Source organism: Ochotona princeps, chromosome 3, assembly GCF_030435755.1.
Source record: "Ochotona princeps isolate mOchPri1 chromosome 3, mOchPri1.hap1, whole genome shotgun sequence".
Taxonomy (NCBI): domain Eukaryota; kingdom Metazoa; phylum Chordata; class Mammalia; order Lagomorpha; family Ochotonidae; genus Ochotona; species Ochotona princeps.
The window spans coordinates 35,368,089-35,395,507 of record NC_080834.1 but is presented as its reverse complement, the minus strand read 5'-3'; the positions used below and the strand labels follow the sequence as shown (position 1 = coordinate 35,395,507).

Below are 27,419 nucleotides of genomic sequence, written 5' to 3'. Positions count from 1 at the left end.
TCTCTAGCCTGAGTGGCACCTGCTGTGCCTGGGATGCCTGGTGTCACCCCACTGGCTGTATCTACCTGAGCACCGCTTTGAGCCCCAATGACATCATCCATGCACAACTGAAAATGCTAGTAACCAGAATTGCTGTTGTTGGAGTGACCGTGTGTAGTTGCTTTCCGTGTTGTAGTTACACAGCCCAGCAAAGGAGCCACAGTCACTCCCAACTTCCCTGCGAGGACCCTGGGTCTGAGTCTGTGTAACTAGAAACTGGAATCTCCCAGTGTACCGGGCACTTCTGGACCTTTCCTTGGTTTGTTGAGTATAAAAAGTGACCTCGCGCTCCAGGGCTTGGGATATTTGCTCTTGCACCTGTGACTGCAAAGGCATGGGTAATGTCAGCGTCATTGGAAAGAGGCCAATTTTCCTGTGTTCTTGAACACACATCTTTATTCACTTGATTCTCAGTCCTACTTGTAATGATCACATCTGCTCTATTCCAATACAAAGGAATTATTATTATACTCAATTTGCTTTTAAAAACCTATGGCATTTCCCTTGGGAGTCTGTGGGACTTTCTTCCATAGAGTCAGTCCTCCCTTGAGTCGGCTGTGGGGGACCCTTCGGTTCTTTCTGCTAGACAGCTTCCCCTGATGCATGTTGGCACTTGCACATGGCAGGGGGGCAGAATGCCTCCCCGGCTGAGGAATTCCTCACTCTCTCAGCTTCCGCTCTCATGGCTGGGAGTGACAGCCTGTCTGGTGCACTGGACAAGGTTATTCCACATCAGCCAGGCTGCAGGCCTTGGATGCACCCATGGGATGCTGAAGGAAGACCCTAGGCCTTGACCCGGGGCTGCTAGGTATTTCCCCGAAAGCTCAACTGAGTCAGGTTATCAGAGTTCCTTAGCCCAGCAGACGATAGCTTCGGGTGAGCCTAACTTCCAAGTCCAAGGGCTCCATCTGTCACCTGTGCCTTTCCCCTGAGCATGCAGTGTTCCGGTGCTCAGCCATGACATTCCAGGGCTCGGGAAGGACAGGGGTTTGCACTGCAGGACCGTGGACACGTGTCCATGGCCCCAGTGGTCAGCCTGGTTCTGAAGGCGGAGAGGGTTAGTACAGAAGACAACATGCCACCACATCATGCTCAGAGTGCCTCCCCCACCCCACCCCTTTTCTCTCAGAGATTCAGTGTTTGCGGGGGCCCTTCCACAAACCCCGGAGAGCTCTTACGATGTCCTCAGAGTGCCTTTTGGTGAGCGATGCTATGTTTGTGACGTCCAAAGACCATAAAATTTTCCAGGAGAGAGCTGAACTAAAATTACTTGTGTTCCTTAGCAGTTTGTGAAGACGCAGAGCACTTGGTTGTGAAAATGGAGCAGAAATGCACCTTTGGTTTGTCTCCCACTCTCCTGGCTAATTATCCTCTGAAAAGCCCCCTGGGCGGGGGTTCCAGAGCGGCCTGCAGGTCCTTTGTGTTGCAGGTCACCCAGCAGGCTTCCTTTCTTGGATGTTTCTTTCTTTTGGCCCCCTAAATGCCCCTAGGTAAGATCCCAGTGGGTGCAGAGCACAGGTTTCGCAGGAAAGAAGATAGCTTCCAAAAAGAGGAGGCTCTTTTTATGGAGGTCTGTTTGGTTTTCAGGCCTTTGGGAGGGCATTCTAGGCAAGTTTTATTTGGAGATCCAGCCACGGAGCTTACAGTGCTAAACATATCTCGTGACTGTGACAGCTTCTGCATGTGTATTTTTATCCACTTCATTTGTTGTCATTTTTTAAACAATTTTTTTTCATCTATTTCAAAGGCAGAGAGAGAGAATGCACGAGAGAGGGAGATAGAGAGAGAGAAAGGAAGATAGAGATGTATGTATCTGTTGGTTTACTCTTCAGATGGCCAGGGCTGGGCCAGACCAAAGCTGGGACCTCAGAACTCAATGCAGGCATCCCACAGGGCTAACAGAGACCTTGAGTGCTTGAGCAGGCACCTGCTGCTGTCTCCCAGAGTGTGCACGAACAGGAAGCTGGAACTGAGAGCGAACCCAGGCACTCATGTTTGGGATGTTAGTGTCCCAGGCTGTGTCTTAACTGTGGCACCAAATACCCAACCCTAACCTCTACAGCCTTAATGAGGAGTGACCTGTTCCTGACCCCAGTTATTGCATGCAAACCCACACTGTTAGAGGTCCTCGGTGGCATAACCCAGCCGAAGGTAGTTTCTCTTAAGTTGATTCTGGCGTCAACACTGGCTTCTGTTTGGATGGCCTTGCTGGCATCCTGCAGAGGACGGGCTGACAAAATGCCCATCTTCCTTTAAAGAGCAATATTAAAGTGACAACCTAAAGCCTGCAGAAAGTGAGGATTTTTTTCTTTATGGCTTTCCTCACTATGCCAGATTTTTAGCAAATTGAAAAACAGCTTTAGAGGGAGCGATAGAAACATTGGGACCGTGCAGCATCTGATTATTTTTCAGGATTTATTCTGTGGTATATTGGAAATTGGATATCCTGCAGAAAACTACATAAAAGATTTGTTTTAGACGGCCAAGACATTGCATGAACGTGCTGTGAAATGAGGTGTAAACAGCACAGTTCATGGTGCCATGCGCAACTGCGACGGGGTTTTTGCATTTTGAAGCATCCCCTGGCACCCGTGTCCATGTATGTGGTCTCACGCCGAGCAGGTGTGCAGCCTGTGACCTGCCTGCGTGTGATACAAATATTTTACACCCATGTGCTATTGTCTGAATTGTTACAATCACAAAATGCAAATGTTCTGTTTCAAGGTGAACTGGTTTCCTACCTCTGGTTGATCTCTCTCTCTCTGTCTCACTGCGACTTATTTATTTTTACTGCAAAGGAAGATTTTCAGAGAGAAGGAGAGATGGAGAGAAAGAGCTTCCATCTGCTAGTTCACTCCCCAGATGGCTGCAACAGGCAGAGCTGAGTTGAAGCCAGGAGCCTTTTCCAGGTTTCCCACAGGGATACTGGGGCCTACCAGCTGCTTTCCCAGGCTACAAGCAGGGAATGGGATAGGAAGTGGAGCTCCGAGGGCATGAACTAGTGCCCATATGGGATCCTGGCACTTGTAGGGGGAGGATTAACCTGTTGAGCCATTGTGCCAGATCCTGGTACGTGAGTTGATAGCTGGTATACTGTAAACGTTTGCTCAATGAAAGAAGACCCAGGACATTAAAAAAATTATATATATATATATATATATAATTTTAAAAATTTTATATATATATAAATATAAATTTATATATATTTGCCTGAAATAGAAGAAAAGGGGCTACAAGGATTTTTTAGTTTTCCCTATAGCATCTCACATCCTCTCCTTATATATCAACTCCAGCACGACTGTCTCCGCATACACTGTGTCCGGGGTCACCAAAGCTAGGACCTGGTAGGTGACACACAGTAGGAATGTGTGGCTTGTGGGCACTTAGTACATAATCTAGGAGCTTAAAATGTGAGTGCTGACCCCCAACAAGAACAGGTGACTCGCGGTCAGCACATTAGGCCGCTGGGCTTGGTGGTCAGCCTGGGGCCCCCTGGGCGCCTCTCTGCTTTACAGGGTTTGGGGAGGAAGTGGGTGGCCATGGAGAATGACTTGGACAGAGGGAACCAAGAACAGGACATCCCCGCTTCCGGTGCCTGTGGGGGACCCGTGGTGAAAGCCAACTAGGAGGTACGGTTTCCAAGCCTGCCCCGTCTGGCCTTACCTGAGGGCTTAGCAGCTGTCAGTCCTTGAGAAGAAGCACCTGCTGTGAGCTTTCTTTCCTCTCTCCAAGCCCGTGACCAGAGCATCTCTGTGGCTCACCACCCACAATAAGGAAAACCACACAGGTTGTATTGGGGTTCGCAGGGCTTGGGCTGATCCAAACCAGTTCTTGTTTCAACATGAGGTGATAATATTGCTTCGACTGAAATGCTGGAACTCTTTGGACCTGTAAACAGAGGAGGAAATGGGTTTTGTTTGTTTTAGATTTATTTATTTTTATTGGAAAGTCAGATATACAGAGAGGAGGAGAAACAAAGAGGAAGATTCTCCGTCTGATGACTCACTCCTCAGGTGGCCGCAGTGGATGGAACTGAGCTGATCCAAAGCCTGGAGCCAGGAGCCTCCTCCAGGTCTCCCATGTGGGCACAGGATCCTGAGGCCCTGGGCCGTCCCCGACTGCCCTCCTAAGCCATAAGCAAGAAGCTGGTTGGGAAGCAGGGCTGCTGGGACCAGAACCGGCACCAATATGGGATCCCGACATGTGCAAGGCGAGGACTTTAGCCACTAGGGTACTGCACTGGGCCCAGAAATGGGATTTAAAATCCCCACCTGACTTCTTTAGCCAGGCTATGTCCCAGAAAGTCCAAGGGTAGGTTAGAAGGGACGGAGAGTGGCTGCCCTGGGTATCCCCGTGTCCAACCTGCTATGTGCTCTTGGCCCAATGTCTTCCAGGAGCCATCAATTTTCTGCGCTCGCTCCTGGAACCGGATCCTGTGAAGAGGCCCAATATTCAACAGGCACTGGCCAATCGCTGGCTCAATGAGAATTACACAGGCAAAGTGCCCTGCACCATCACCTATCCCAACAGGTAAGAGGATCCTCTCCCTGGCCAGGGGGCGCTCATTCTGTAGGCGGGCACCTTTGCTCCTCAAGGAAGCTGGGCAAGATTCCAGGAAAGCCATGCCTTCTCTCAGCTGCCTCTCATGTAGCAGTGTGGACGGGGCCTCCCCAGGTGGCTGTGCAGTGGGGTGCCCGACAGAAGAGAGTAGAGGCCAAAGTCTAGGCCACACACCCTGGGCGTGCCTTGCTTTGAGGGGCTCCTCTGAGTTTATGGGAAGGAACTATGTATAAAAGCTGTGGCCAGTGAGTGTGTGTGCGCACACGCCTGTGCCTACATACATGTAAGTGTTCATACATATGTCTGTACATACAAACATCACATGTCTGGGTGTGTATGTGTATGTGTCTATTTCTGTCAAGTATATTTGCGTGCATGTTAGCGAATTTGTGTGTGCCTGCATTTATGTGTGTGTGTGTGAGTTTGTGTCTTGGTATGTTTGTGAGTGTATGTGTTTGTGCATGTAAGAGTATATGTCAGGTGGGATGATACTCTGCTGGCTCTGTCATCAGACCAGAGAGGGTATACCTAAGAAGCCGTTGAACTTGACGGGACAATAAGATGCTGGACTCTATGTTTGGTATACGCTTGCAATGGGGAAATCTCAACTGAACTTGAGCTGTGGTTATGCAACAAGGTGGAGGAATCCACCATGGTGGGAGGGTTTGGGGAGGGGTGGGGAGAACCCAAGTATCTATGTAACTGTGTCACATAATACAATGTAATTACTGAAGTTAAATAATAAATAATTAAAAAAAAAAAAAAAAAAGAGTATATGTCAGGGTCTGCCTGTGTTGATATGTGTTTTTTGGTGTGTGAATTTGTGTATGTCAGCATATGTCTGCATTTGCAAATGTGTCTGTGTCTTGGGTGTGTGTATGTGTGTGTGAGTGTGTATGCCTGGTCTGTCTGCATTTGCGTGTGTGTGTGTGTGGTGACCTATGACTTCACCTGCCAATGACATCAGGCAGAACCCCCTGATTCCCCCGCCCACTCCTTCCCCACACCTTGGGCTCTACTGCCATTCTGCTTTGATAGAGTGGGGCAGACGGAAGGGGCCAGGAACTGTGGGCTTCAGGCTGCGTCTCTGTGGGTTGGACTCTGAGAGTTGCTCTTCCAGACAGGACTCCCTGGCCCCAGGATGCGGCTACCCACCCTGTCCATGCTGCAGAGAGAAGGCGTTTCCCATCCTTCCGGGTCCCAACTCAATGGATTGTGTCTTCCTTTGTCCCTTTCACGTGGGCATGGAGACCACCTGGTTCAGTGCCTTCTGGGCCAGGTCCCCTTTTCTTCTTCCTGCAGGCTGACGGGGAGGAGGTGGAGGGCTGCTGCGCATTTGAGCTGGCTCCGAGTGGGTAGGAGCAAAACACTGACTAGGAGACGCACAGAAGAGTGAGAAGCCAGGGAAGGGAACGTCCTGTGTGGTTGCTTTTCCGGATTGCCCGAGATGGTGCAGAGGCCTTCCACAGGGAGTGCTGTCTGGGCGGGAGGTCCCACACCACGCAAGCACTGAGGGTCTGCATCCATGGCCTGGACTGGGTTCACACCCGTGGCGCTGGAGAAGATTGGTTTCTCTCCGTTGTACTCCAGAATTCCAGTATTTGATTCACAGGACGTAATGGGAGCCAGCTCAGGCTGACCTAACTTCCCCAGGGAGCCTGCAGATTGATGACTTTGGCCACTAGCAGACACAATGAGGGCTTGTGTCTGAAACAGACACCAGGTGACACAGAAAGCTGAGCTGAGGGCCGTGCCTCCTACCCGGCGTACCTGATGGGGTGTGGCTCACAGGTGCACACGCTGCGAAGGAAACAGGCTGTGGGGACCCTGATGGGAGCCGCCGCCCTCTGAGTGGGTGTCATCTGTCTGTCAGACGTGGACATTGCTGCTAAGGGAAGTAGCACCGTGTCAGAAGCACACAGGTTGCGTCATCAGGTCGTGACATCTGGTGGTGTCGCTTCCGCCTGGGTTATAGACAGGTGGAAACTTACATTCTGATGCCTGGGCTGCTTTTGCCAGGTTCCACATTTGCACTTGGTAACCAGTGTACCGGCCGCTTAGGTGCTGAGGGAAGGGCCAGTGAGAATGCAGATAATCTTTTAACTTCAAGGAAGCTGCAGGTTTGTTTCTGTGGAAGGCTCGTGATTTGTTGTGCAAGAGAGGCAAATCGTGTTCAGACTTCTGAGCTGTTGGGTGAGGCCCAAGTGGTCACAGTCTTTATTCTGATAGCAAAAAAACACTTGTTCAAAAATTTACATATTTGATCATTTTTCTGGGTTTGCCAGTACATTGACGAAACAAAAGAATTTCTAATCAGAAAAGAGTATGTTTTCTTCTTTTTCATTTGAATATTTTTGGAAAGGTATATTTTACAGAGAGAAGGAAAGAGAGAGATCTTCCATCTGTTGCTTCACTCCCCAAACGGCTGCAGTGGTTGGAGCTAAACCAAACCAAAGCCAGGACTCCGGAACTTCTTCCTGGTCTCGTGTGTGGGTACTGTGGCCTAAGGCCTTGGGCAATCCTCATTCGCTCTCTCAGGCAGAGAGCTGGATCATAAGTGGAGCCCATGAACCAGTGTCCATATGGAGTGCTGGCACCACATGGTGGAGTATTAGCCTCCTGTGCCACCATATTGGCCCCAAGAGAGAAATATTTTCTTTATGCTTTATGATTTCCCCATACAGCCAGTGCCAGATTTAATTACTGTAGTTGTTATTGATATATTTCCTTTTGAGAAAATAGAGAAAATAAAATCCCTGTGTTTTATACCATCCTCCTGTTGTGATACCCTCTGGCCCCCATGGGTTGCTGCCCAGCAGGCAAGCAGCACATAGCTGTAGAAACCAATGTTTGGGATAAATGTCTGTGCTGGCCAGACAGCTGGGTGCCTGGCTCTGGACCCTGGGTTAAGTGTGGTTGTCTCCACAGAGCCCAGTCAGGGGCCAGGTGGTAGGGAGGAGGATTAGAATTAGCCCATAGGGATGCAAATGTGGTAGTGACGTGATTTTACTTAGTTGCAGTTATTTGCAGTGTCCTGGAACCATGTTGTCAGTCTCTAATTATTCCAGATGTGCAGAAGTAATGGGAGTTCGCAAGTAGTTGTAGAAACCATGTGTGTAAAGTGTTCCTGGGAAATTTTTTAATTTTTTAAAAATTTTTTAGAAATTTTATTTATTTTATTGAAAAGGCAGATGTACAGAGAGGAGGAGAGACAGAGAGGAAGACCTTCCGTCCGATGATTCACTCCCCTAGTGGCAGCAACGGCTGATCTGAAGCCAGGAGCCAGGAACTTCTTTCTGGGTCTCCGACGCGGGTGCAGGGTCCCAAGGCCTTTGGCCGTTCTCTACTGCTTTCCCAGGCCACAAGCAGGGAGCTGGATGGGAAGTGGGGCTGCCGGGATTAGAACCGGCGCCCATATGGGATCCCGGCGCATTCAAGGCGAGGACCTTAACCATTACGCTACCCCGCCGAGCCCTCCTAGGAAATTTTTAAATCACCCATCTCTCCGTCAAGAGTGGCCGACCACCTGTGCTGTGGCAGAGTGTTCCTGTTTTTGGAGACATCAGACGTATCAGGCAGAGGTGGGGTGTCTGTTGCTCACTTCCCAACCCTGGCTGGCCCTTACCCAGGAACCCACACTCTCGGTGCACCTGCTCTTGGCAAAGAGTGTGACCACTGGAGTGTCATTGTGATCTGATTGGCCAGAAACTGGATCATATCGTCTGATTGGTCAGGGGTGAAACCATAGGTGTGCTCTGATTGGCCAAGGGGTGAATCCATGGCGTGGTCTGATTGGCCAGAGACTTGATCTTAGGTGAGATGTAATTAGCAAAGGGCAGGGCCACACTCACGCTGCAGTTGGGTCTTTTTCCAACAGCTATACCTTCTATGCTAATCCAAGTCATTTTTTTTTAAAGTAACATATCATTAATGCATTTTACACTGGTCATCCAATCTCCTTCCCATTCGTCCTCTCGAGTGTAATTTTGTAGCAAACAGGAGTGAAGAAGTGTAGGTTCATTTGATTTTTTATTTTCAGGACAGGAGAGTCCAGGCTGCTGAAGGGAGAGCCATCTGCCCCATAGGTGGCAGGCGATGGTCGGGGTGGGGAGAACTTAACTTCCTGGCACCCCATGCCCTGGCCCTGTGACCGGGCAAATTCGCCTCCTTGTCATTGTCACGATGGGGTCATACCCTGGAGTTTCTTTGCAAAGGGCCCCATTTGGATCCCTGCCAACCACCCCACTACCCACACACAATCTCCCTTGGGATCCTGTGATGGTTGACTGGGTCTCTAGCCTCTCAGTGTGGCTTTGGAGAGGCAGTGATGGTGAGGGCTTGGTCCTGGAGCCTGGGCCAAGCTGCCCAGGTGTGAGCTCGGGGACTGCCCCTTCCTGCCCCAGTGCTTCTGAGGGAAGATTCCGTTTCTCCACCTGCAGAACGGGGCTACTGCTGGTACCCACTGATAGCACTGGCAGGAGGACTGCATGGGTTTCAGTCTCTTACCGCCCCTGAAATGTAAACTGCTAAGTGGTGATGAGTGAATGAATGAATTGAATGAATATTTCTTTCACCCGGGTGCCCCTGAGAGTGCTGCCCATTCCAGCAGTACCTCGGACCCCTTGTGTGTGTGGACTTGGGAGCTCCCTGTAACTATGGTTGGCACCTGCGCAGTAGCCAAAAAACTTGCTCTCCCGCCCTGGGGACTCCACCTGCACGGCAGCACGCACACTCAGAAAATACTGTCCCGTTATAAAGCAATAGAGGTTTGTGTTAGAGTTTGTGTTAGAGGCAACCAGCAAAGGAGCGTGCGCGAGCCAGGGCTGTGCCGTCTTGGCCGTGAGCCTCGCTGGGACCGTGGAGCGGTAACTTCCTGTCTCTCGGCCCCGGCAGGATTTCTCTGGAAGACCTGAGCCCCAGCGTGGTGCTGCACATGACCGAGAAGCTGGGCTACAAGAACAGCGACGTCATCAACACTGTGCTTTCCAACCGGGCCTGCCACATCCTCGCCATCTACTTCCTCTTGAACAAGAAACTCGAGCGCTATCTGTCAGGGGTAAGCTGGACTGGGAGGGAGTTCTCTCTTTTTCCTGTGGTGGAAAAAAAAAAAACATACACAACAAAATAGCTCTGAGATCCTCCAGGGTGTCTTGCTAGCTGACACTTAATCACCCAGCTAAGGTGAGACTTAGTTTCCAGAAGGTGGTTAAAGTGGCAGCAAAACCTGCTTCTCAGGTAGCGATCTTTCTGGAACATTCTCCCACAGAGGGAGGTCTATTGTGAGGGCTGCAAGCCTCTTTTGCCCTCAGCCTCCGTGCTGTCTTTTGAATGTGCTTGCATCTCTAAGCTCTGGGGACTGTTGGTCATATTCAGCTCTAAAGGTTGGCACGCCAGGTGGGTGTCTGGCACAATAGTTAGGACGTAGCTTGGGGTGTCCATTAGGGTGCCAGGGTCCCATGGCTGCTGATGAGCCGGATACTTGGCCCATGCCATCCACGGGGAAGCTGTGCGTGGAGTTCTGAGCTCTGGGATTTACCCCGGTCCAGTCCCAAATGTTGTAGGTATTTGGGGAGTAAGCCAGTATATGGAAACTTTATGTCTATCTGTCTTTATAATAAATTAAGAAGCTAAAAAAAAAGTGCAGAATATAAAAAGCCACTATTTGCATTGACATCCTCAGGTTAAAACCAACTAACAAACAAAAATCCAAGATGCAAGGCCAGCACTGTGGTGGGACAGATTCATCCGCGTCCCGTTCAGCCTGTGGGTGGGAAGGTTTGTGCTGATGTGTGAGCACAGGTGGGAGTTCTGCAGCATAGGGTGGGCAGTGGTATCCCGACATCCTGTCCCCATTGTCGTTCTGCTCACACACAGTTCCTGTGTACCTGGCAAGGGGAGTCAGCATGCCCCCAGAACTGTCTGGTGTTGACGGAATCATCTTTTTCAAAATGCATTCTGCAGAGAACTCCGGGCTCTTGGTCTGTCTTCTGTGGATGTTATTGAATTCCACGGAGTACGTACTTTATACAGAATAGAGGCTTGTCTGCCTTGTGGTGCTGGAGGCTGAAAGTTGAAGAGCTTGGTGCCGGCACCTGCTCAGGCCTACTGGGAAGGACCTCCTTACTGCATCAGAACGTGACAGAAGGCAAGAGAAAGCTAGAGAAACAAAGGTGCAGTTTGAAGGAGGCATAGAGGTCTTGCATCTGCTGGTTCATTCCCCGGGTGCTCGAATTAGCTGGGAATAAACCATGCTGCAACCAGGAGCCTGGAACTCCACCCCAGGTCTCCAGTGTGGGGACCCATGTATGTGAGCCTTCACCTGCTTCCTCCCAGAAAGCTGGGAATGGAAACAGAGCCAGGACTGCAAGCCAGGGACCCTGACTGGGGCTGTGGACCCCTCCCCAAGTGACACCCGAACTGCTAGACCACACACCTTTCTTGGAACCTGCTTTCTTCACCACCCACACATACTCGCAAAAATAAATCCACTCCCTAGAAGACTAAGTTCTTATAGAATGACTTTAATCCATTTGCCAAGAGTCCTCATGACCTGATGACCTCTCATTAGCCTCATCAGCCCTGCTATATTGAGGATTCAGTTTCCCATATCTGGCCTTTTGAGGAGTGATTTGAAATTGCACACCTGGAGCAAAGACTGAACCATTCTGCATACAGCTACACCTGCTTCTGCCCAGAACAGTGGGTACTGATCAGATAGAACTGGAAGTCAGCCAGTGAAATGCAGAATTGGCAGGAAGCTCATCTGAAACCTGGTTGACTATCCACTTGCATGACCTTGTTTGTGACCTTGGCCCTATGGACCTTGTACCTGGAAATGGGATCATAATGTCATTGTTGCCGCTAGGAAGACAATGTGGAATCCAGAACTTGAGGACAACATCTGGAGGTTTTTTTCAGAGCTATTCAAAGTCACATGATAGTCCGACTCAGTGTATTACACAACTTGCCAGATAACAGGCTTTGGGAGGGGCTGGCATTGTGGCATAGTGTGTTAAGGCGCTGCTTGTGATGCCAGCATCCTTCATGTCCTGATGCTCGACTTCCTGGTCTGGCTCTATGCTGATACACCTAGGAAAGCGGCAGAAGTTGGCCCAAGGACTTGGGTCCCTACCACTCAAGTGGGGGAACCGTCTGAAGTTACTGACTCCTGCCTTCAGCCTGACCCTGCTGCAGCCAATTAGGAAGCTAATAATGAAAGAACTTTCTCTCTCTCTTCCTGCCTCTGTAGTTCTGTCTTTCAAATAAATAGTTATAAAAAAAAACTTTTTTGAGATTTCTGGATTAGAAAAAAATTATGACAATCCACCTGCAGTGGAGGCGGAGATGTTCTCCCTGCTGTGTGGTAGAAATGAACAAATGACCCCCGGGGACAAGATGGGCAGGGTTTGTCTGATGTTAGCAAACAGGTTCAGTCAACATCTAGAAACCATCGACGACCATTTGTGAAAGCTAGTTAGATTTGTTCAGCTGTCAGGGTAGAAGTCCAGATGTTTCTAGAAGCTGATTCAGCTTTGGCTGTTTGCTAGATTTTGCTTCAGCAGAAAATTCTCCGCAGCACTTTTTTTTTTCTTGGTGAGCTACCAAAGGAAAGATGTGAGTGGACACATTTTCAGAAGTGAAAGATTTTGAAAATACGAAGTGTTAATCCCGCCATGAGGGTGGGTGATCGCCTTCCCTTCCCTAAGACACCCTTCCTCGCCCCCACCCCCCGTAAGAGGGTCTGCTTCATCTCCGTGCTGCCATGTGTGTTGGGGTGCCCAGCTTCCAGCACTGGGAACCTTTGGAGAAAGCACTTAAGCCATGGTTTGTGTTCAGAATGTGGCAAGGAGAGATCACACCACACAACCGCTCTCTGTTGTCATCCTGAGCAACTTCAGAGATGTCCTGGCCTTGAAGCTGCTTCTCGTTTTTCTTGTGTAGGATCCTACATTGTGGATTTCTTTCTTATTCTTGTAAATTCTTAAATAAATTCGTGCCTAAATTAGTAGGCGTCTGCTGCCGACTTTCTCACGGACAGGGGGTTCCAGGCCATGCCCTGGGTGACAGCGCTGCTTAGCCCTTAAATGGATCTCACGTATAAGAGGGTCAGTACCCTGATTTTCTGTTTCGAGTGAGAAATGTTCCAAAGACTAGTTTTTGCCGCATGTTTCTATGAAGCATCAGATGAACAATTTCTCACGTTCGGTGAGTAATATTGCTGCTTTCTTCAGTTGAAGTTCAGCAATCATCCTGATAGGACCAGTTCTTTGGGTGCTGAGCAAGTAAGGGAGAGGGAATCTGGTTTTCTGGGCAGTCTCTCACAGTCCCGTCTACGCTCGGGGTTAGGCATTTTCCTCTTCCAGGATGTTGGAAAGCAAGTTCAGTCTCCAGCCAGGGAGATGTCTGAAGCCCCTGCTGAGTTCTGACTTGTCTGGGTGTCTTGCCATCTGCTGCATGTCTGCTGCTCCGCTCTGCCTGGCACCAGGCTTCCAAGCCAAGTGTGGAGAACATTCGGTGGAAGCTCAGTGCTCCAGTGGAAGCCGGGGCGGGTTTTATTTTCCTGTGTCTGTCCTGCATTTACCTCTTTGCAGCCATAGGATGCGCCTGGGCTGAGAACCCATATCTCTGACCAGTGGCTTTTTTCCACCGGAGGGAGTGTGTCTCTGCAGGTGGCCACAGCTGGTCTGCTTAGGTTGTCTGCTGACAACCTGCAGTATGATGTTGAAATCCAACCTAAGGAACCTCACAATAAGTGGTGTATTTGTTCCTCATCATTTTTTCCCTTTTCTTTCTGTTTCCCCTCCTTAAAATCCAAGAAACAGAGTGTTTTAAGTTGGAAACTGTAAGGACATGCCTTAACCATGTGTTGTTGAGAAATGAGTGAACTGGCTTTATTTTCTCTCTCTCCAGACAGCCCTGCAGCTCAGGTATAGCTGTCCATCTTCCATAAGCTGTGTTATGAGTTGCTGTGGCTTTTGTTTGGTGGCATATGTGTTGTGTGCCTGTGCCCATGTGGCGTTTTAAAATAAGCTAGCAAGCAAGATCCATAGCCTATCTGATGGCTCAATAAAGTAAGTTCTTTCTTGCTCACCTGTTTGGTGTTTACCTTTTTTTCCAGGTGTATTTATTTATTTGGAAGTCAGAATTACAGACAGATGGGGCAAGAAGAGAGAGATTGAGAGAGAGAGAAAGATCTTCCATCCACTAATCCACTGCCCAAATGGTCACAACTGCCAGGGCTGAGCAAGGCCAAAGCCAGAAGCTAGGAGCTTCTTCCGGGTCTCCCATGTAGGTAGCAGAGGCCCATATGAGATGCCAGCATTGCAAACCGTGGTTTACCCACTGTGTCACAGAGCTGGTCCCCGCTTTCATGTCTTAGAACAAATCCCCATTGCATAGGTAAAAAGAACTGAGGCCCAGCGGGGAGCAATAACTGGCCATGGTCAGCTGGCCCTTTTCTGGCAGCACCATAACAGAAGTAGGGCTCTCCCGTGCTGTAGGCTGTGCAGGTATACGTGCCTATGTTGCGATTCACCAGTGTGCCAGCCTTTTTCCTGCACTTGATCAGCCAGTGCTGGTTTAAAAGTTAATGACTGTTTAATGGATGGATGTCTCTATTTGCTGAGAGTTTGGCTGTACTTTTTCCTCTTTTCCCTGGCAGAAATCCGACCTCCAGGACAGCGTCTGCTACAAGACCCAGCTCTACCAGATAGAGAAGTGCAGGGCAGCCACGGAGCCCTATGAGGTGAGTGAGCCTGGCCACGAAAGCAGAGCGTGGCCTGCAGGGAGGGGTACGCTGGGGTGGAGACGCCATTGCAAATGCCAACCAGGGAGGGTCCTGACCCAACAGGGCCTGAGCAGGGTGCAGCTGAACTACAGGCCATGCCTGGGCTGTCATAGGGATGGCAGGAGGACAGGGTAGTGTGGGGACCCTACCCGTCCCCCTCCCCAGCCAGCTATCTAATCTCCATAAGCCTCCTTGGCCTTGTGAAGGAAATTCACATGTGATAGCCAGGAATGAGACTCCCCCAGGCTCAGGGCAGAGGCCTAGGCATTCCCAGGTCTGGGAGAGCCCTCACCAAGATGTGCTGGTTCAATCCCTGAGTCTGTCACTGCCCTGCCCTCCTGCCTCACTCCTCTGCCCCGGTACCTCCATCCACATCCACTACTGCCTGGCTCCAGCCTCCCGCCCGCTCTCCTGGACTCCCGCCAGGGCCTCCTCCCTGGGTCTCCTTGTCCCTGCTGCTGCTGCTTGTGGTCTGCTCCATATGGCAGCCAGAGGTAGTGGCGCCTCCAGGGCTGCCACTGTGTCCAGCCAATGTGGTTCTTGCCCCTGCTTTGTATTCCGGCCCCACTCCTCCCCTGCCTCTTGCTTTTCTCTTAGCTTTGCTGCACGTCTGGCCACCTACACAGGCCCTTCCCTCTCTTGAATGTTCTCCCCACCCCTCATGTCTTTTCAACTGCCAGGGTGCAGTCAAGCCTATCAGGACTCATACCACCTCCCAGCCTCTGCCCTGGAGTCCCCTCCCAAAATCATCCCTCTTTTTCTGCTTCCTGGTACTTGTCCAATGTGTGTTTTGCATTTCTTTGGGCGTGATCTGAGGGATTTTCTCTCCCACCATGGACTGTGATTGCAAAAGAACTGGGTTCCTCTTGCCTCTTATGGAACCCCTGGCATCTCACTGTGCCACATGGGCTCTGGGCACTCACCAAATGTCTACTAATGGAACAAATGTAGACCTTGGTCTGAGTCACAGATGACAGATAGAGCTGGGGCAAGCAGGTGGAGAAGGTAGAAGGGCCAGGCTGGAATCCTTGCTTGAGGACCCTAGTGGTTCTGCCTTGAGGCGGGCAAGGACCCCTCTGGGCACCCACAGAGGGTGGCCTCCACTCCCCTTTGGGGTCCAGAAGCTGCTATTTTTGTCTTCCTGGCCTTTTGTGTTGTGTTTGATTCTTTTGGATCTTCTATAACAGCGGAGAGACTTGGCCACCCAGTGTCACTCTGCCTGTGCCAGGAGTGGCCTCTTGGTCCTCTTGCAGGGGCCCAGAGTGTGCATCCTTCACCCAGCCCCACTGAGCTGTGGGTTACAGAGCCCACCCTACACACACCCTTTCTCTTCCCGTCACTTCTCTGGTGATAGCTTCCCTTGGCCTGAAAACCCACGGTGTGTACACGTTAAGTATGCATTGAAATATTTAATGGTTAGGATTTAAATAGGAACACTAATGGGCAAACAGCGGCTTCTGTTTTCTAGAAGCCATTTGCTTTCTCCAAACTACCATGATATTCCTGCTAATTAAATTACAGCTATTAGCAGGTTATCTGATCTGTCTCTGTTGGAACATAGAAAGTAGAGGGAGGCTCATTAGAAACAGCTTTCTGGGAAGTCTAGCGGGGAGGGGATGCCCAGCTTACAGGTAAAGCCCCCTCAGAGGTCCCCTTCCCCCTCTACTGCCATGGCCCTGGAGGAGCCGCCGGCTACAGATGGATAGAAGTTTCTGGCATGTGCCAGCTCACTAGGAGGCCGAGGCTCTGTAGCTCAGTGTCTGAGTCTGCCACCTCTCCCCCTGGCAAACATCAAGCTGTGCCAATGGCCTCTGTGTTTCTCTCCATTCTAGCTCTCTTCCTCCTGGGGGACAGAGGGCCTGAATGGAGTTGCATTCACGCCCCTCTGGGGAATACAGTGCTGGGAGTTCAGGACTTTGCTGTTTGTGTCTGTCCAAGTGGGATGTGGCTTTCATCCAAGGTGCCAAGCAGGCTCTTCTTGCTAAGAAAGACGGCCCTCTGGGAGATGCAGGGGAGTGGCATAGGGGATGTCCAGGCAGGGCCATTGCTATTTATAAACTGGCTCACCAGAGATGAATGTGTAGGAGAATGTGCGCTGGAGGCAGTGGCGGTCATGGTGGATGGCGTGTGGCATGGAGTGTGGCCGGGGGTGAGGTGGGGTGGGCATGGCCGCCTTCATCTGCCGGAACCGCTGCTGGTGGTGCTGCAACCACTGAGAACTCTGTCCAGGCAGGCACAGCTCCAAGAGCGACAGCAGTAAGGTGGGGGAGACGAGCACCTAGGATGCCATTGTGGGCCGGCTCCACCTGAGAGCGGAGTGTGCTGGCAGATAGGAGCTGGGTCCTGGACTTCTAGTCCGAGCCCAAGGTGGCGGCTGGGGGCTGCGAGGTGGAGGGGGGCATCTGTCCCAGTCTTTGGAGGTGCTGCCACACCATAGGGTCTTCCCCCTCCTAGGTGCAAGTCGTCCTCCCAGTGCCCTCCATTTTTCAATACAATTATTTATTTTTATTGGAAAGGCAGATTCACAGAGAGATGGAAAGACAGAAACACAGCTTCCATTTGCTGATCCACTCCCCAAATGGTTACAATGGCTGGAGCTAAGCCGATTCAAAGTCAGGAGTGTCTTTCCTGGTCTCCCACGTGGGTGTAGAGGCCTGAGGACTTGATCAGTCCTCTGCCGCTTTCTCAGGCCATAAGGAGGGAACTGGATCAGAAGTTTTGAGCAGCCAGAACAAGAACTGGTGCCCAAATAGGATGCCAGCACTGCAAACAGAGGGTTAAACCAGTAGGACACGACACTGGCTCCCCAGTTTCCTCTTTCTGCAGGAACACTGGCCTCGTCTAAATGTGTTTAACGCTGTGGAGACCCTGTCCGTATAAGGCTACATGCCGAGGTCCTCGGGGGTCAGGACTTCATGCATTTGGGGAGAGAACAGCTCGGGCCACAACAGGGCTGTCATCGCTCAGGTGTCTGCTCCTTGTCTTTCTTCCTCAGAATCCTGACAGCTTTCACAGACAGAGCTCAGGAACAGGACAGAGAACCTGCGCTGTTGGAAATCAGAGCAAAAGCTGCTCAGGGGCGCAGAGTGGCTGAGGGGGCCCTTGGCCTGGGGTTCGCTCCTTGCTCTGAGAGCTGTTTTTGCTGTTGGCAGAACCGTGTGGAGCTGCTCACTTGTCTTTGGAACACACCTGCGTTCTGGGTCTTAGATTTTAGTGAAAAAAAATACCTGGAGAATCTGTTCAGCACACGTGTTAGGACACCTGCTATGACTTTAGCTATAGTTTAAGAGTCTGTGGTTCATGTTTTTTTGATATGTAAATATTGAAATAAGTCATTCTCAACAAGAGCTGTCAGGAAAGGAGGAGGGCATAGAGTTCAGGGAATTAAATAGCAGGTGCAGCCTCTTTAATTACTGTACGCTGCTGCTTTTCACAGGCCTCTCTGGACACATGGACAAGAGACCTGGAGTTCCATGCTGTGCAGGTAAGCACCTGGGGTGGAGGGGACTGTGGGGAATGGGGAGGGTCAGAATCTACAGAGAAACAGACACACGTGCACATGTGTGTTGTGTATACGCTGTGTGCACATTTGGACAGAGAAAGGGGGAAACTGGGGTTGAGTTCAAGAGAATGGCTCGTGCAGTTGAGCAGGCCGGCAGGGCTGACATCTGTGGGACACACAGACCGGCAGGCTGCACACCTGGAAGAGCTGATGTTACACCTGCAAGTTCAAAGGCCAGCTAGAGGCAGTTGCTTCTTTTTCAAAATGTTTTTATTTTATTTATCTTGAGTTAAAGTTCACTCTTCAGTTGGCTGCAGTGGTCAGAGTTGGGCCAGGCTGACGCCAGGAGCCAGGAGTATCTTCAGGGTTCCCCTTGTAGGTACATTTGGGCTGTCTTTCATTGCTGTTTCAGTTACATTAGCCAGGAGCTAGATTGGAAGTGAAACAACTGGGATTAAACCCATGCTTGCATGGGATGTTGCCGTCTCAGATTGTAGCTTTACCCACTATGCCACAATGCTGCTTCCCAGACAGAATTTCTTTTTCCAGTAGTCCTCACTGTTTTCTGTTCCTTAAGCCCTTGGACTGTCTTGAGGATCATCTACTTCAAGTTTACGTATTGAGATATGAATCACGTGAAGATACTGTCACAGCAGTCTTGTACTTCTGGTGTTTGACCAAACAGCTGGGCTTCTTGGCCTGCTTGAGTTGCAATGTGAAGTTAACCATCTCATCTCATCCCAAGGGTCAGTCAGCCTGTGCCTGGGGTAGCAGGTTCTGCACACCTGTGCCTTTGGTCTGAGTTAAAATATGCAGAATCCTGGTGGGAGTGGGCTATTGGAATCTTCATAGATCAGATGGGTGTTTTCTGTGCTCAGATGCTGTGGCCACACACTTGGCTATGCATTCCCATGTCTACCTGTATGAGAAGTCGTGTTTGTAACATTCTAGAACCTGCTGGCTTAGGGGGCCTGATTTATGAACCAAGCCTTCTTTTTATCAACTCACTATTTTGTTGTCAGAGGCAAAATCAAAGGAACTCCGTTTAGTGAATTTGATTCCCAGCCAGAGACCTAAATCAACTGGCTGACAATACCTAGCCCCTCCTTGGGCCATCCCAGGTAGTAGAGACACTCGAAGGACACAGCTGCTGCTTACCTCAGCTCCCAGCACCTCCCTGCCCCATACATGTGAGCATGCGGAAGAAGGCCCATTCCCCAAGCAGCAGATCACCCCCATCTTTCTCCAGCCTGGGCCAGTAGGCAGTCTTCATCCTGTTAATGACAGTGATACGTGCCAGGTGGGTTCAAGCCATTTCAGACAGAGATGGGGATGGATTTCCCATTTCCAAGGTGACTCCCAGGGCTGCCGTCCCTAAAGTCAACTCTTTGGTGGCCAGGCTGTCCCCAGTGACCCAGCTGTCAGAAGGGAGCACTTTGGGAACCAGCTTTCTGGAGTCCAGGCACTGGAAGCCCAGCTCAGCCTCCTTCCTTTTGCCGGCACCTGTTCTCGGCTCCCTCTGACAGCATCCGTGCAGCATCATCCCTGACCCCTTTCCCTCCTCCATCAGTGTTATGCACCATGGAAAGCCTTTGGGGCAGATAGGCTTTGTAGGGCCAGGCTTTCAGGATGCCCAGTTTTATCCAAGTCCATGCTCATCTGAGGCTGATGGTCCCAGAGCATGAAACTGTTTGGACCCTGCTCTCTGATCTGCTTCTGAGAGGTGGGCGGGTGTGGCACTGTAAAGCTACCAAAGGGAATGGAGAGCCTGGATCCTCCATTCTCCCCCATTGCTGTGACACACAGGCCCCCTGTGGGCTGTGCTGGGGTAGGGGGAGGGAAAGGCCAGGATGTGGCCTGCAGCAGCATGGCTAGGTGAGCCGTGTGCTGGAGAAGAGGGGTCCGATTAGCCCCTGGGAAGCTCTTGTTCTGTTACATAAGGCGGTTGAGCATGCTGCTTCCCAGGAAAAATTGCCTTCTGAGAAATAAGCCATATGCATGGAGAGGTCCAAGCAGTTCGTCAGTTGCACTTGGCAGGAGAAATGAAGCTTGAAGACCAGTCTTGGTCTCCAGTCTCCATCCATGCCTCCTACACTTCTAGGTGATGGTGATCTCTTATCAGGGTCATGATAGACCCTCCCTCGTGAACTTCTACATCTTGATCCTTCAGTTTTTGAGAACCAAAGTAGGGCTAGCAAGGAGCTGAAAGGAATGGTTTCTGGTACTTAGAGCAAAGCTGGAAGGAAGCGGATCATTCAAAACTAGTTCTAACGAGTTCTATCAAATTGTGTTTAAAATGGGGCTGGTGCTGTTTGGCGAGTTAAGTAGCCAGTTAAGCCCTGCTTGCAATGCCAACATCCCCTAAAGGCGTCAGCTCATGTCCCAGCTGCTCCAGTTCCAATCCAGCTCCTTGCTAATGAGTCTGGGAAAACAATAGGAGATGGCCCAAGTGCTTAGGCTCCTGAACCCACAAGGGAACCCAGGAAGAAGCTCCTGACTCCTGGCTTTGGCTTGGCTTAGCCATTAGGGGAGTGAACCAGAGGACAAAAGATTCTCTCTCTCTCTCTCTCTCTCTCTCTCTCTCTCTCTCTCTCACTCACTCTCTTTCCCCACCCCCTCTTGGCAATTCTGTCTTTTAAATTAATAAATTAAATATTTTTAAGAAGTAGTGTTTGCAAATGGAGCTCAGAAATGCATCTGTTTTTTTTTTTTTTTTTCCTGTTGATGGTGTTAACAAGTAGGGCTGGTAATTCTTGTGTGAAAATGGAGAACTGGGCAAGGAAGGAGTTTTTGCAAGACTTCTCAGGCCAGTCAGCCTCCATGAGGCCGTGTGTGTCTGCGGAAGAGCTCGTTCTCCTTTGCCTCATGGCACCAGAGCAGAGTGAGGCGCTAGGAATTGTAATCATCCTCTGTTGGCCTTGATCGTGGGGTCCTGGAACACACAGGGGGACCCCTTAGGCATCCTGGATGTCTGTCCATTTCCTGCTCTGCTCCCTGAACCTGGGTCTTCCTGAGAAGACCTGAGTTTGATTCCTCCCAGTGTCGGAGGCTCAGATGTCCAGGAGCCTGGCTGTGGTAGCTGGCTAAGAATGGCTTGTCGTGTCGTCGTGTGGCAGACGGAGTGTGCACAGGGGACCGAGGAGCCACCTAGGCCAGACTCCTCCTGTGTGTCAGGAGCCCTCCCCTGCCATATCTGACTTACCTCCAGTGTGCATCTCAACCCTGTCACAGTTGTCACACTGCATTTTGGAGGGGATGTTCCAAGCCATGGCATGCTGATAGCATGAACGCATGGCCTCTGTCGCACCCAGATGACGTCATGGGAGCCATGGGACGGTGGTGTGTGTCCCCTCCCTCTGAGTCTGCCCTTGCCCTCCACCATCAGACTTGCCCCCCCAGGCTTCCTGAGGCAAACAATGTCGGCCAAGGGTTCACAAATCCAAGTTCAAGACTTGCCTGAGTGAATTATTCCACTGCTGCAGGCAGTTTCCTGATTTGCAAACGGGTAACAAGTTGGCCTCACAGCCTTCTGCCAACTACAGCATCTGCTACCTTGGGCAGTCTCAGGAAAGGCTAATGGGGGAAGAAGTGTCCCAAAACTTCTCTCCTGTCTTCCCTGCTTCCCCGGTCACTGGGTCCTGGCCACTTCAGCGAAGGGTTAGACCCCCAGGGAGCTCCTGGCCCTGGATGTGGCACTGGCCGCAGCTCAGCTCAGCCCCCACACTTCCCTGTTTTTTCTCAACTGTTCTTTCCCACTCAGACACTGGCCAGCTTCACCCCCAGCCCTGCCTGCCAGGCTTTCCAATGCCCTTGTTAGAGAGAGCTTTAAAAGCGCAAAGAACTGTTTCTTTGTGAGGCTTTTTGACAACATCAATGAAATATAGATGAGCCCTCTTGAATTGCAAATGCTGCGATGGTTGAAGAAGGCAGAGTTGGGGAAGCCGGTCCTTTTGCTTCACCCCGGGTGAGGTCAGAGATGCAGCAGCCTTGGAAAGTTGGCACCAAGCTCAGCGTGGGCAGGGCTGGGCAAAGAGAAGCTTCCTCCTGGCCCTCCCACCCCTTCTCAAGAGCTTGCAGGCAGCTAATTGCAGCTCAATTCCATTTTTTTTAATTTTATACATTTCAATAACTATTTATCATGTTGGGACTCTGAAATTGAATACGTAGAAAATAGTCGAGTGCATTCTCCTTGGAGGGAGTAGAATGTGGCTGAATGAAGCCAGACTTGTGACAGAAACGATTCTGTGTGTGTGTGCTGGTATCAAGTCTGCATCTAATTGCCCCGTGACTCTAGGGTAGAAAGGAGCACTCCTGCAGCTGGGTCTGCTCTGGGCGCCATGGACCTGTGGGCCAGGTTGTATCCTGTCCTTGGCTTGACAGGAACACACAGGCTGTGATGCTAATGTGGAGGCAGTTTTGATGTAGAGTGCCTTTGGAAGCACCACCATGGGCAGGGTCTTGGAGTGCCACCCCTCCTGCAGACGGCTGGGTCCCACGAATCCTGATCAGAATAACAAATCTTGTTGGAGCAGCCTTGCTCTTGTTGAATGACCATCAGCTAGCATTGTGCAAGTGGCCAGGGGCGATCTCAGGATTGTACGTCATGCAGGCAGAGGGAGATGTGCGAAGGTTTTGTTTGTTGCTCATTCGAGAGAGCGTTGGAGAACTGAAGAGCCAGGTCCCCTTTGAGATGACTTGTCTAAGACGAATCCCACTGTACATGCTCTGGTGCAGCAGAGTTTGTGTGATGGTTTCTGTCCTGCAGGATAAAAAGCCCAAAGAACAAGAGAAAAGAGCCGACTTTCTTCCTCGGCCATTTTCCAAGAAGTTGGACAAGAACCTGCCGGCACACAAACCACCCCCAGCCTCACTCAGCACACCAATGCCGAGCAGCAAGGCCCTGCCGAAGGACCGGAAGACCTCCAAGTCCAGCTTCCCAGACAAAGGTGGGTAGTGAGCTCTGGGGCGTCGCTCGTGTAAGTCCCCTGGCCACACGCTTTGTACAAGCTGAGGACAAGTCAGTGACAACGTAGGTGACATGAACCACCTCGCCTGTACAGGAATGGTGTGAGGACACAGAGGTGGGATATGTGGTATTACAGAAACAGATCGGGGTGCACTGGAGCAGAGCTGGGAGTACAACATTGGGAACAGGAGCAGAGATGATGGTGTAAGGTATTTCAGGGCTAGGGATTGGGTGCAGAAATACAGAACAGAGTATAGGAGCAGACGGGGTTGTGTGGCGTCATCAGAGCTGAGAGTGGGGGCACAGGAATGTGAACCTGGTGTGGTTAGAGTTAGGTGCCGGAATACAGAGCAGGGCACACAGACTAGTGGTACAGAATGGGGGGACATGGTGTCATGGAGGGCTTCCCCAGAAAAGTGGACCTTTAGAGGCACTGAAATGTGATTGGGTCTCAGCCCCAGGATGGGATGCTGTGATCTGGGTTCAAACCCCGGTGCTGCTGCTTGCTGGAGACCCCCATTTCCCTAGCCTCTGAGGGTCTTCATTGGATCCTCTCCTTGTGATGGCACCCACCTGTTGGGGTTCTTGGGTGAAAGAAATGATGACACGCATGTAGGGTGCATGCACGTGGGCTGTGCATGTCTGCTACATGTATGTGGACTGTGTACGTGTGGGCAGCACACATGTGGGCTGTGTACATGTAGGCTATAAGTGGGATGTGTACATGTGAGCTGTGTACATCCACATGCACAGCCCACATGTGGGCTACACCCACATGAGCTTGTCCACTTGGTTCAGAATTCAGCCCCTCCCAGGTACCTGGTGACTGTGAGTGTCCCTCCTCTAGGAGTGTGGAGGGAGTAAGAGGGAGAAGGGAGGGTTCCCCCAGCCCAGGATTCACACTGAGCCTGAGTCAGCTTGTTGTTACTCCAAGGAAATGCCCCAGGCAGGCTTCTTGGGCAGAAAAAGAGGTATATGGAGCTCATGATTTTGGAAACTCAAAATCCGGATAGCTCCTGTTCTAGAAACCTCATGAGGATCCCAGGAGAATCATCTTTGTCCCTTCTGGGGACAGCCTGCAATGGACCTGAGGACCTCCCAGTAAGACCCCTCTGCTTCTTCAGGGTATACCACCCCTGTTCCCACTCCCTTAGAACCAGAGTGTTCAAACCAGGCTCGAACCATTGCACTAATGGCATGTCCGGGGCCAGGCCCACGAGACAGAGGAACGGCTCTCATCACCACAAAGGTGATAGGGAGGAACCATGGGGCCCATTGATCCTGAGAGTACCTGACAGGGACGTGGTCATCTGAGATCACCTCCAACTTACCATGCACATGGGCCCTGGATGGGATTTGAACCCTCATCTCACATGCTGCTTCCAATTGAGAGGCCTAGCTTACCCAGAGTAACTGCCCTTCTTGGCACCCAGCACACAGTAGCTCCTGGGGCCAGCAGGGACATCAGAACCCTGTGTCGCTGGTGGCTTGTTTCCTTCTCCTCCCACCCCCACTGCATACGCTGTCTCTACAGGTGGAGCTTGGTCCCCTGATTTGGGTGTCTATGTGTTTACCAAAAGCGAGGAGGATGTGCAGTGTCCTCAGCTGCTCTTAGTTGCTCCCAGCAGGCAGCAATTTGCTCCTGCAGCGTGGCTGTGACGGGGCCTATAAAACGTTAGTCAGGAAAAAAGCAGCTCAGACAAAGCTGGTTCCGCATGAACTTGGCTTTGGTCCCTGCATCTCCAGATCTGGAGGGGAGTTTTCCCATCCTCGTCTGGCACAGTTTGCAAACCTGGATCGTGGTCTGTGCCAGCTGGAGGTGGAAACCCTGGGGAACTGGCTGACTGCCTTTGCTGCATAGAATGAGGGAGGGGAGCTGTGCACCAGGGCCGAGCTGGAGGAGGCCAAGCCAGAGACTGCAAGTCAGGAGGACCCTCATACGAGAAGGGAATCCTGAGCTCTGCTGTGCAGGGTTGAGGGCGGGAGACATGGTGGTGAGTGCTGTGAGCTGGGCACAGAAGGAAACTCCTGCAGTGGTCGGAAAGTGGCATGGTGGGAGAGGGGTTGAGGAGTTGGTGTGGTGGTACGGAGCGTTGGGTTGGCAAGGTGTAGAAATCTGGAGGCAGGTTCTGCTGGAGAGTGGACACTGCTGTTGTACCATGTTCTGGCAAGTGTCAAGACTGCATTTCCTGTTGCTCGCTTTTTACAAGAGGTAGATGAGGCAGAGGGGCCGGAAGGAGAGAGCCTTCCAGTGTGGGCTACCCTGAGGACCAGGCTGGATATGTGCTCATGTGTACCTAGGAGTTTTTGTGGAGGTTGTGTCAAGCATGTATACCTTTTCTATTCAGAGGCTCTGGCAGGCTGCAAGGGAGCAGGTGTGAAGCTGGGACTGTGGGGCAAAGGACTGTTCAGGAGGCCTTCTGCCCATTCTGCCCTGGAAAGGTGGAGTGGGCCCCAGTGGCGAGGGTGAACACTGCTATTCCCTCTGGTTCCAGGCAGCCATGGCCATACATGGCTCCTCTTGCTTTGCTTGGGTTGCTATGCAGTCTAACTGGCAGCCTGGGCAGGCCAGAGAAGGACAAGGGAGTGGTTACCATGACTCAATGGGCGTGGCTTCTGTGTCTGGGTGTAGTTTCTGGGCGTGGTCTTCATGGCTGCCTGGGAGTGGCTTCTGTGGCTGGGCAGGCTTCATGAGTGGCCTCCTGACTTTACTTTCTTGGTGCACAGATACCTTTGGCTGCCGCAACATCTTCCGCAAGACCTCTGATTCCAACTGTGTGACTTCCTCTTCCATGGAGTTCATCCCGGTGCCGCCACCCAGGACCCCCAGGATTGTAAAGAAACTAGAGCGCCATCAGCAGGGGCCTGCAAGCGCCTGCCTCACCTCCAAGGAGGACCCCCTGCTGCTGGACTTGGTGCACTCCTTCGAGTCCGTAGATCGTGATGACTCCACGGAACTGCTGTCCCCATCCCATCACTACAGGATCCTGAACTCACCCATGGGCTTGGCCCGCAGGAATTCCAGTGAGCGGACGCTGTCCCCAGGGCCGCCCCCTGGCAGTGGGTCGCTGCTCCAGACTTCTCTGCACCCCACTCTGGTCTCCTTTGCCCATGAAGACAAGAGCACCAAAGAAGAGGGTGTGTGTTCCCCGCCCCCGGGCACCCCACAGCCACTGGGCAGCCCACCTTGTGTGAAGAGCCGGGGCAGGTTTCCCATGATGGGCATCGGGCAAATGCTGCGCAAGAGGCACCAGAGCCTGCAGCCTTCGGCGGAGAGGGCCCTGGAGGCCAGCCTGCCCCCTCTGCAGGCCTCGTCCCCAGGAAGCCTGCCTTTCGACCTGGCAGACGGCATCAAGGGCCAGTGTTAGCCAGGGGCCTGGTGGAGTCCGAGGCTCTCTGAGGAGAAAAGAGCTCGCAGGTACACCCTTCCTCCACCCCAGCCAGGAAACATCCCAAATGCGCAGACTCTAAGCCTGTAGCACACAAGCCTCTGCCAGGGACCCCTGGACATGCTGGACGTGGCGAGGAAAGCTGGCTGCAAGCACAGCCATTTCAATCATGCCATCCTCTTCCTCTGCCCACTTCCCCTGCAGGAGCGAATGGGGGAGAGGGTCCCTGGGCCACTGCCAGGACAGTCACTATATCCTCCTTTGTGTCCTCACTTCAGCTGGCCTCACTCACCTGGGGGCCCACAGCATCACAAAGAACACAGGCTCCTCTGTGGGGGGACCCTTCTGAGGCCACAGGGAGCTCCCAGATCAGAGAGAGCAAGCTACAGGAGGGGCTTTGGTCAAAGATGAAACCGTTGGGAACCCTGATGAAAGAAAACAGCTGAAGAGCGCACTCATTTCCCGAACATGATTTTGACAGATTTATTTTTTAATGCTTCAGTTGTATCTTGCTCATGGTTGAATGATCTTCCAAAAAGATCTTACTTTGTGGGATATGGCTAAATGGAAATGACTTCATGTTTGAGAACACCAGGCTGTAGCCATGAAAAGCTGTTCCACCAAGTGTGTGCCTCACCAGAAGTTCTGCCAGCATTGGCAGCTGCAGGGCCAGTGGCCCATGGGGACCCAGGACCCCAACTACCCTGTGTTCGTCCCCACTGTGTCAACATAGCCCTGATCCTCCTAGGAGAGCCCGGTTCCAGCTGGCTCCTTAGGAAGAAAGACAAGGATGGCCGTGGTAGAATTTGGATGACCAGAAGACCCTGTTTCTTCTGTGTGCTTCCAGAAGCAGGTGTGGTTTGCAGCTTATATTGTTCACTGTGAACTGCCTTGCAGAGAACATGGCCAAGGACAAGATGGTCTTCTTCCCTGGAACAAACAGCATTTCTCCAGCAGGGTCCCCAAAGTCTCGTGTCTTCACACCTTTGCCAAGGATTGAACCAAAGAGGTGCCTGTGGTTTTGTGTCCTACGTGTGTTTTGTGGACCCCAGTGGTGTCTTGACCGTGACGAGCCAGAGCCAGATGGGGGCTACCTCCCCGCGGACCACATGGATGACAGCAGAGTGGCAAGGAAGGTGCCTGGCACAGGGTGCATAGCCGGTCGTTTAGATGAGC

At 51.5% G+C, this 27,419-nt stretch overlaps 1 protein-coding gene across 1 annotated transcript in view; it reads left to right on the top strand.

Annotated features, from left to right (window-relative positions):
• The window catches only part of HUNK (hormonally up-regulated Neu-associated kinase), a 102,889-nt gene extending 76,529 nt beyond the window's left edge, over positions 1-26,360 (top strand). The window contains exons 6-11 of the mRNA XM_004588579.2: positions 4,434-4,569; positions 9,493-9,655; positions 14,261-14,344; positions 17,823-17,870; positions 22,654-22,834; positions 25,582-26,360. Of these exons, the coding sequence (XP_004588636.2) occupies positions 4,434-4,569; positions 9,493-9,655; positions 14,261-14,344; positions 17,823-17,870; positions 22,654-22,834; positions 25,582-26,222 (1,253 nt within the window). The 3' untranslated portion in view covers positions 26,223-26,360. The remainder of the gene's footprint in view (positions 1-4,433; positions 4,570-9,492; positions 9,656-14,260; positions 14,345-17,822; positions 17,871-22,653; positions 22,835-25,581) is intronic.
• Positions 26,361-27,419: the final 1,059 nt, after the last annotated feature.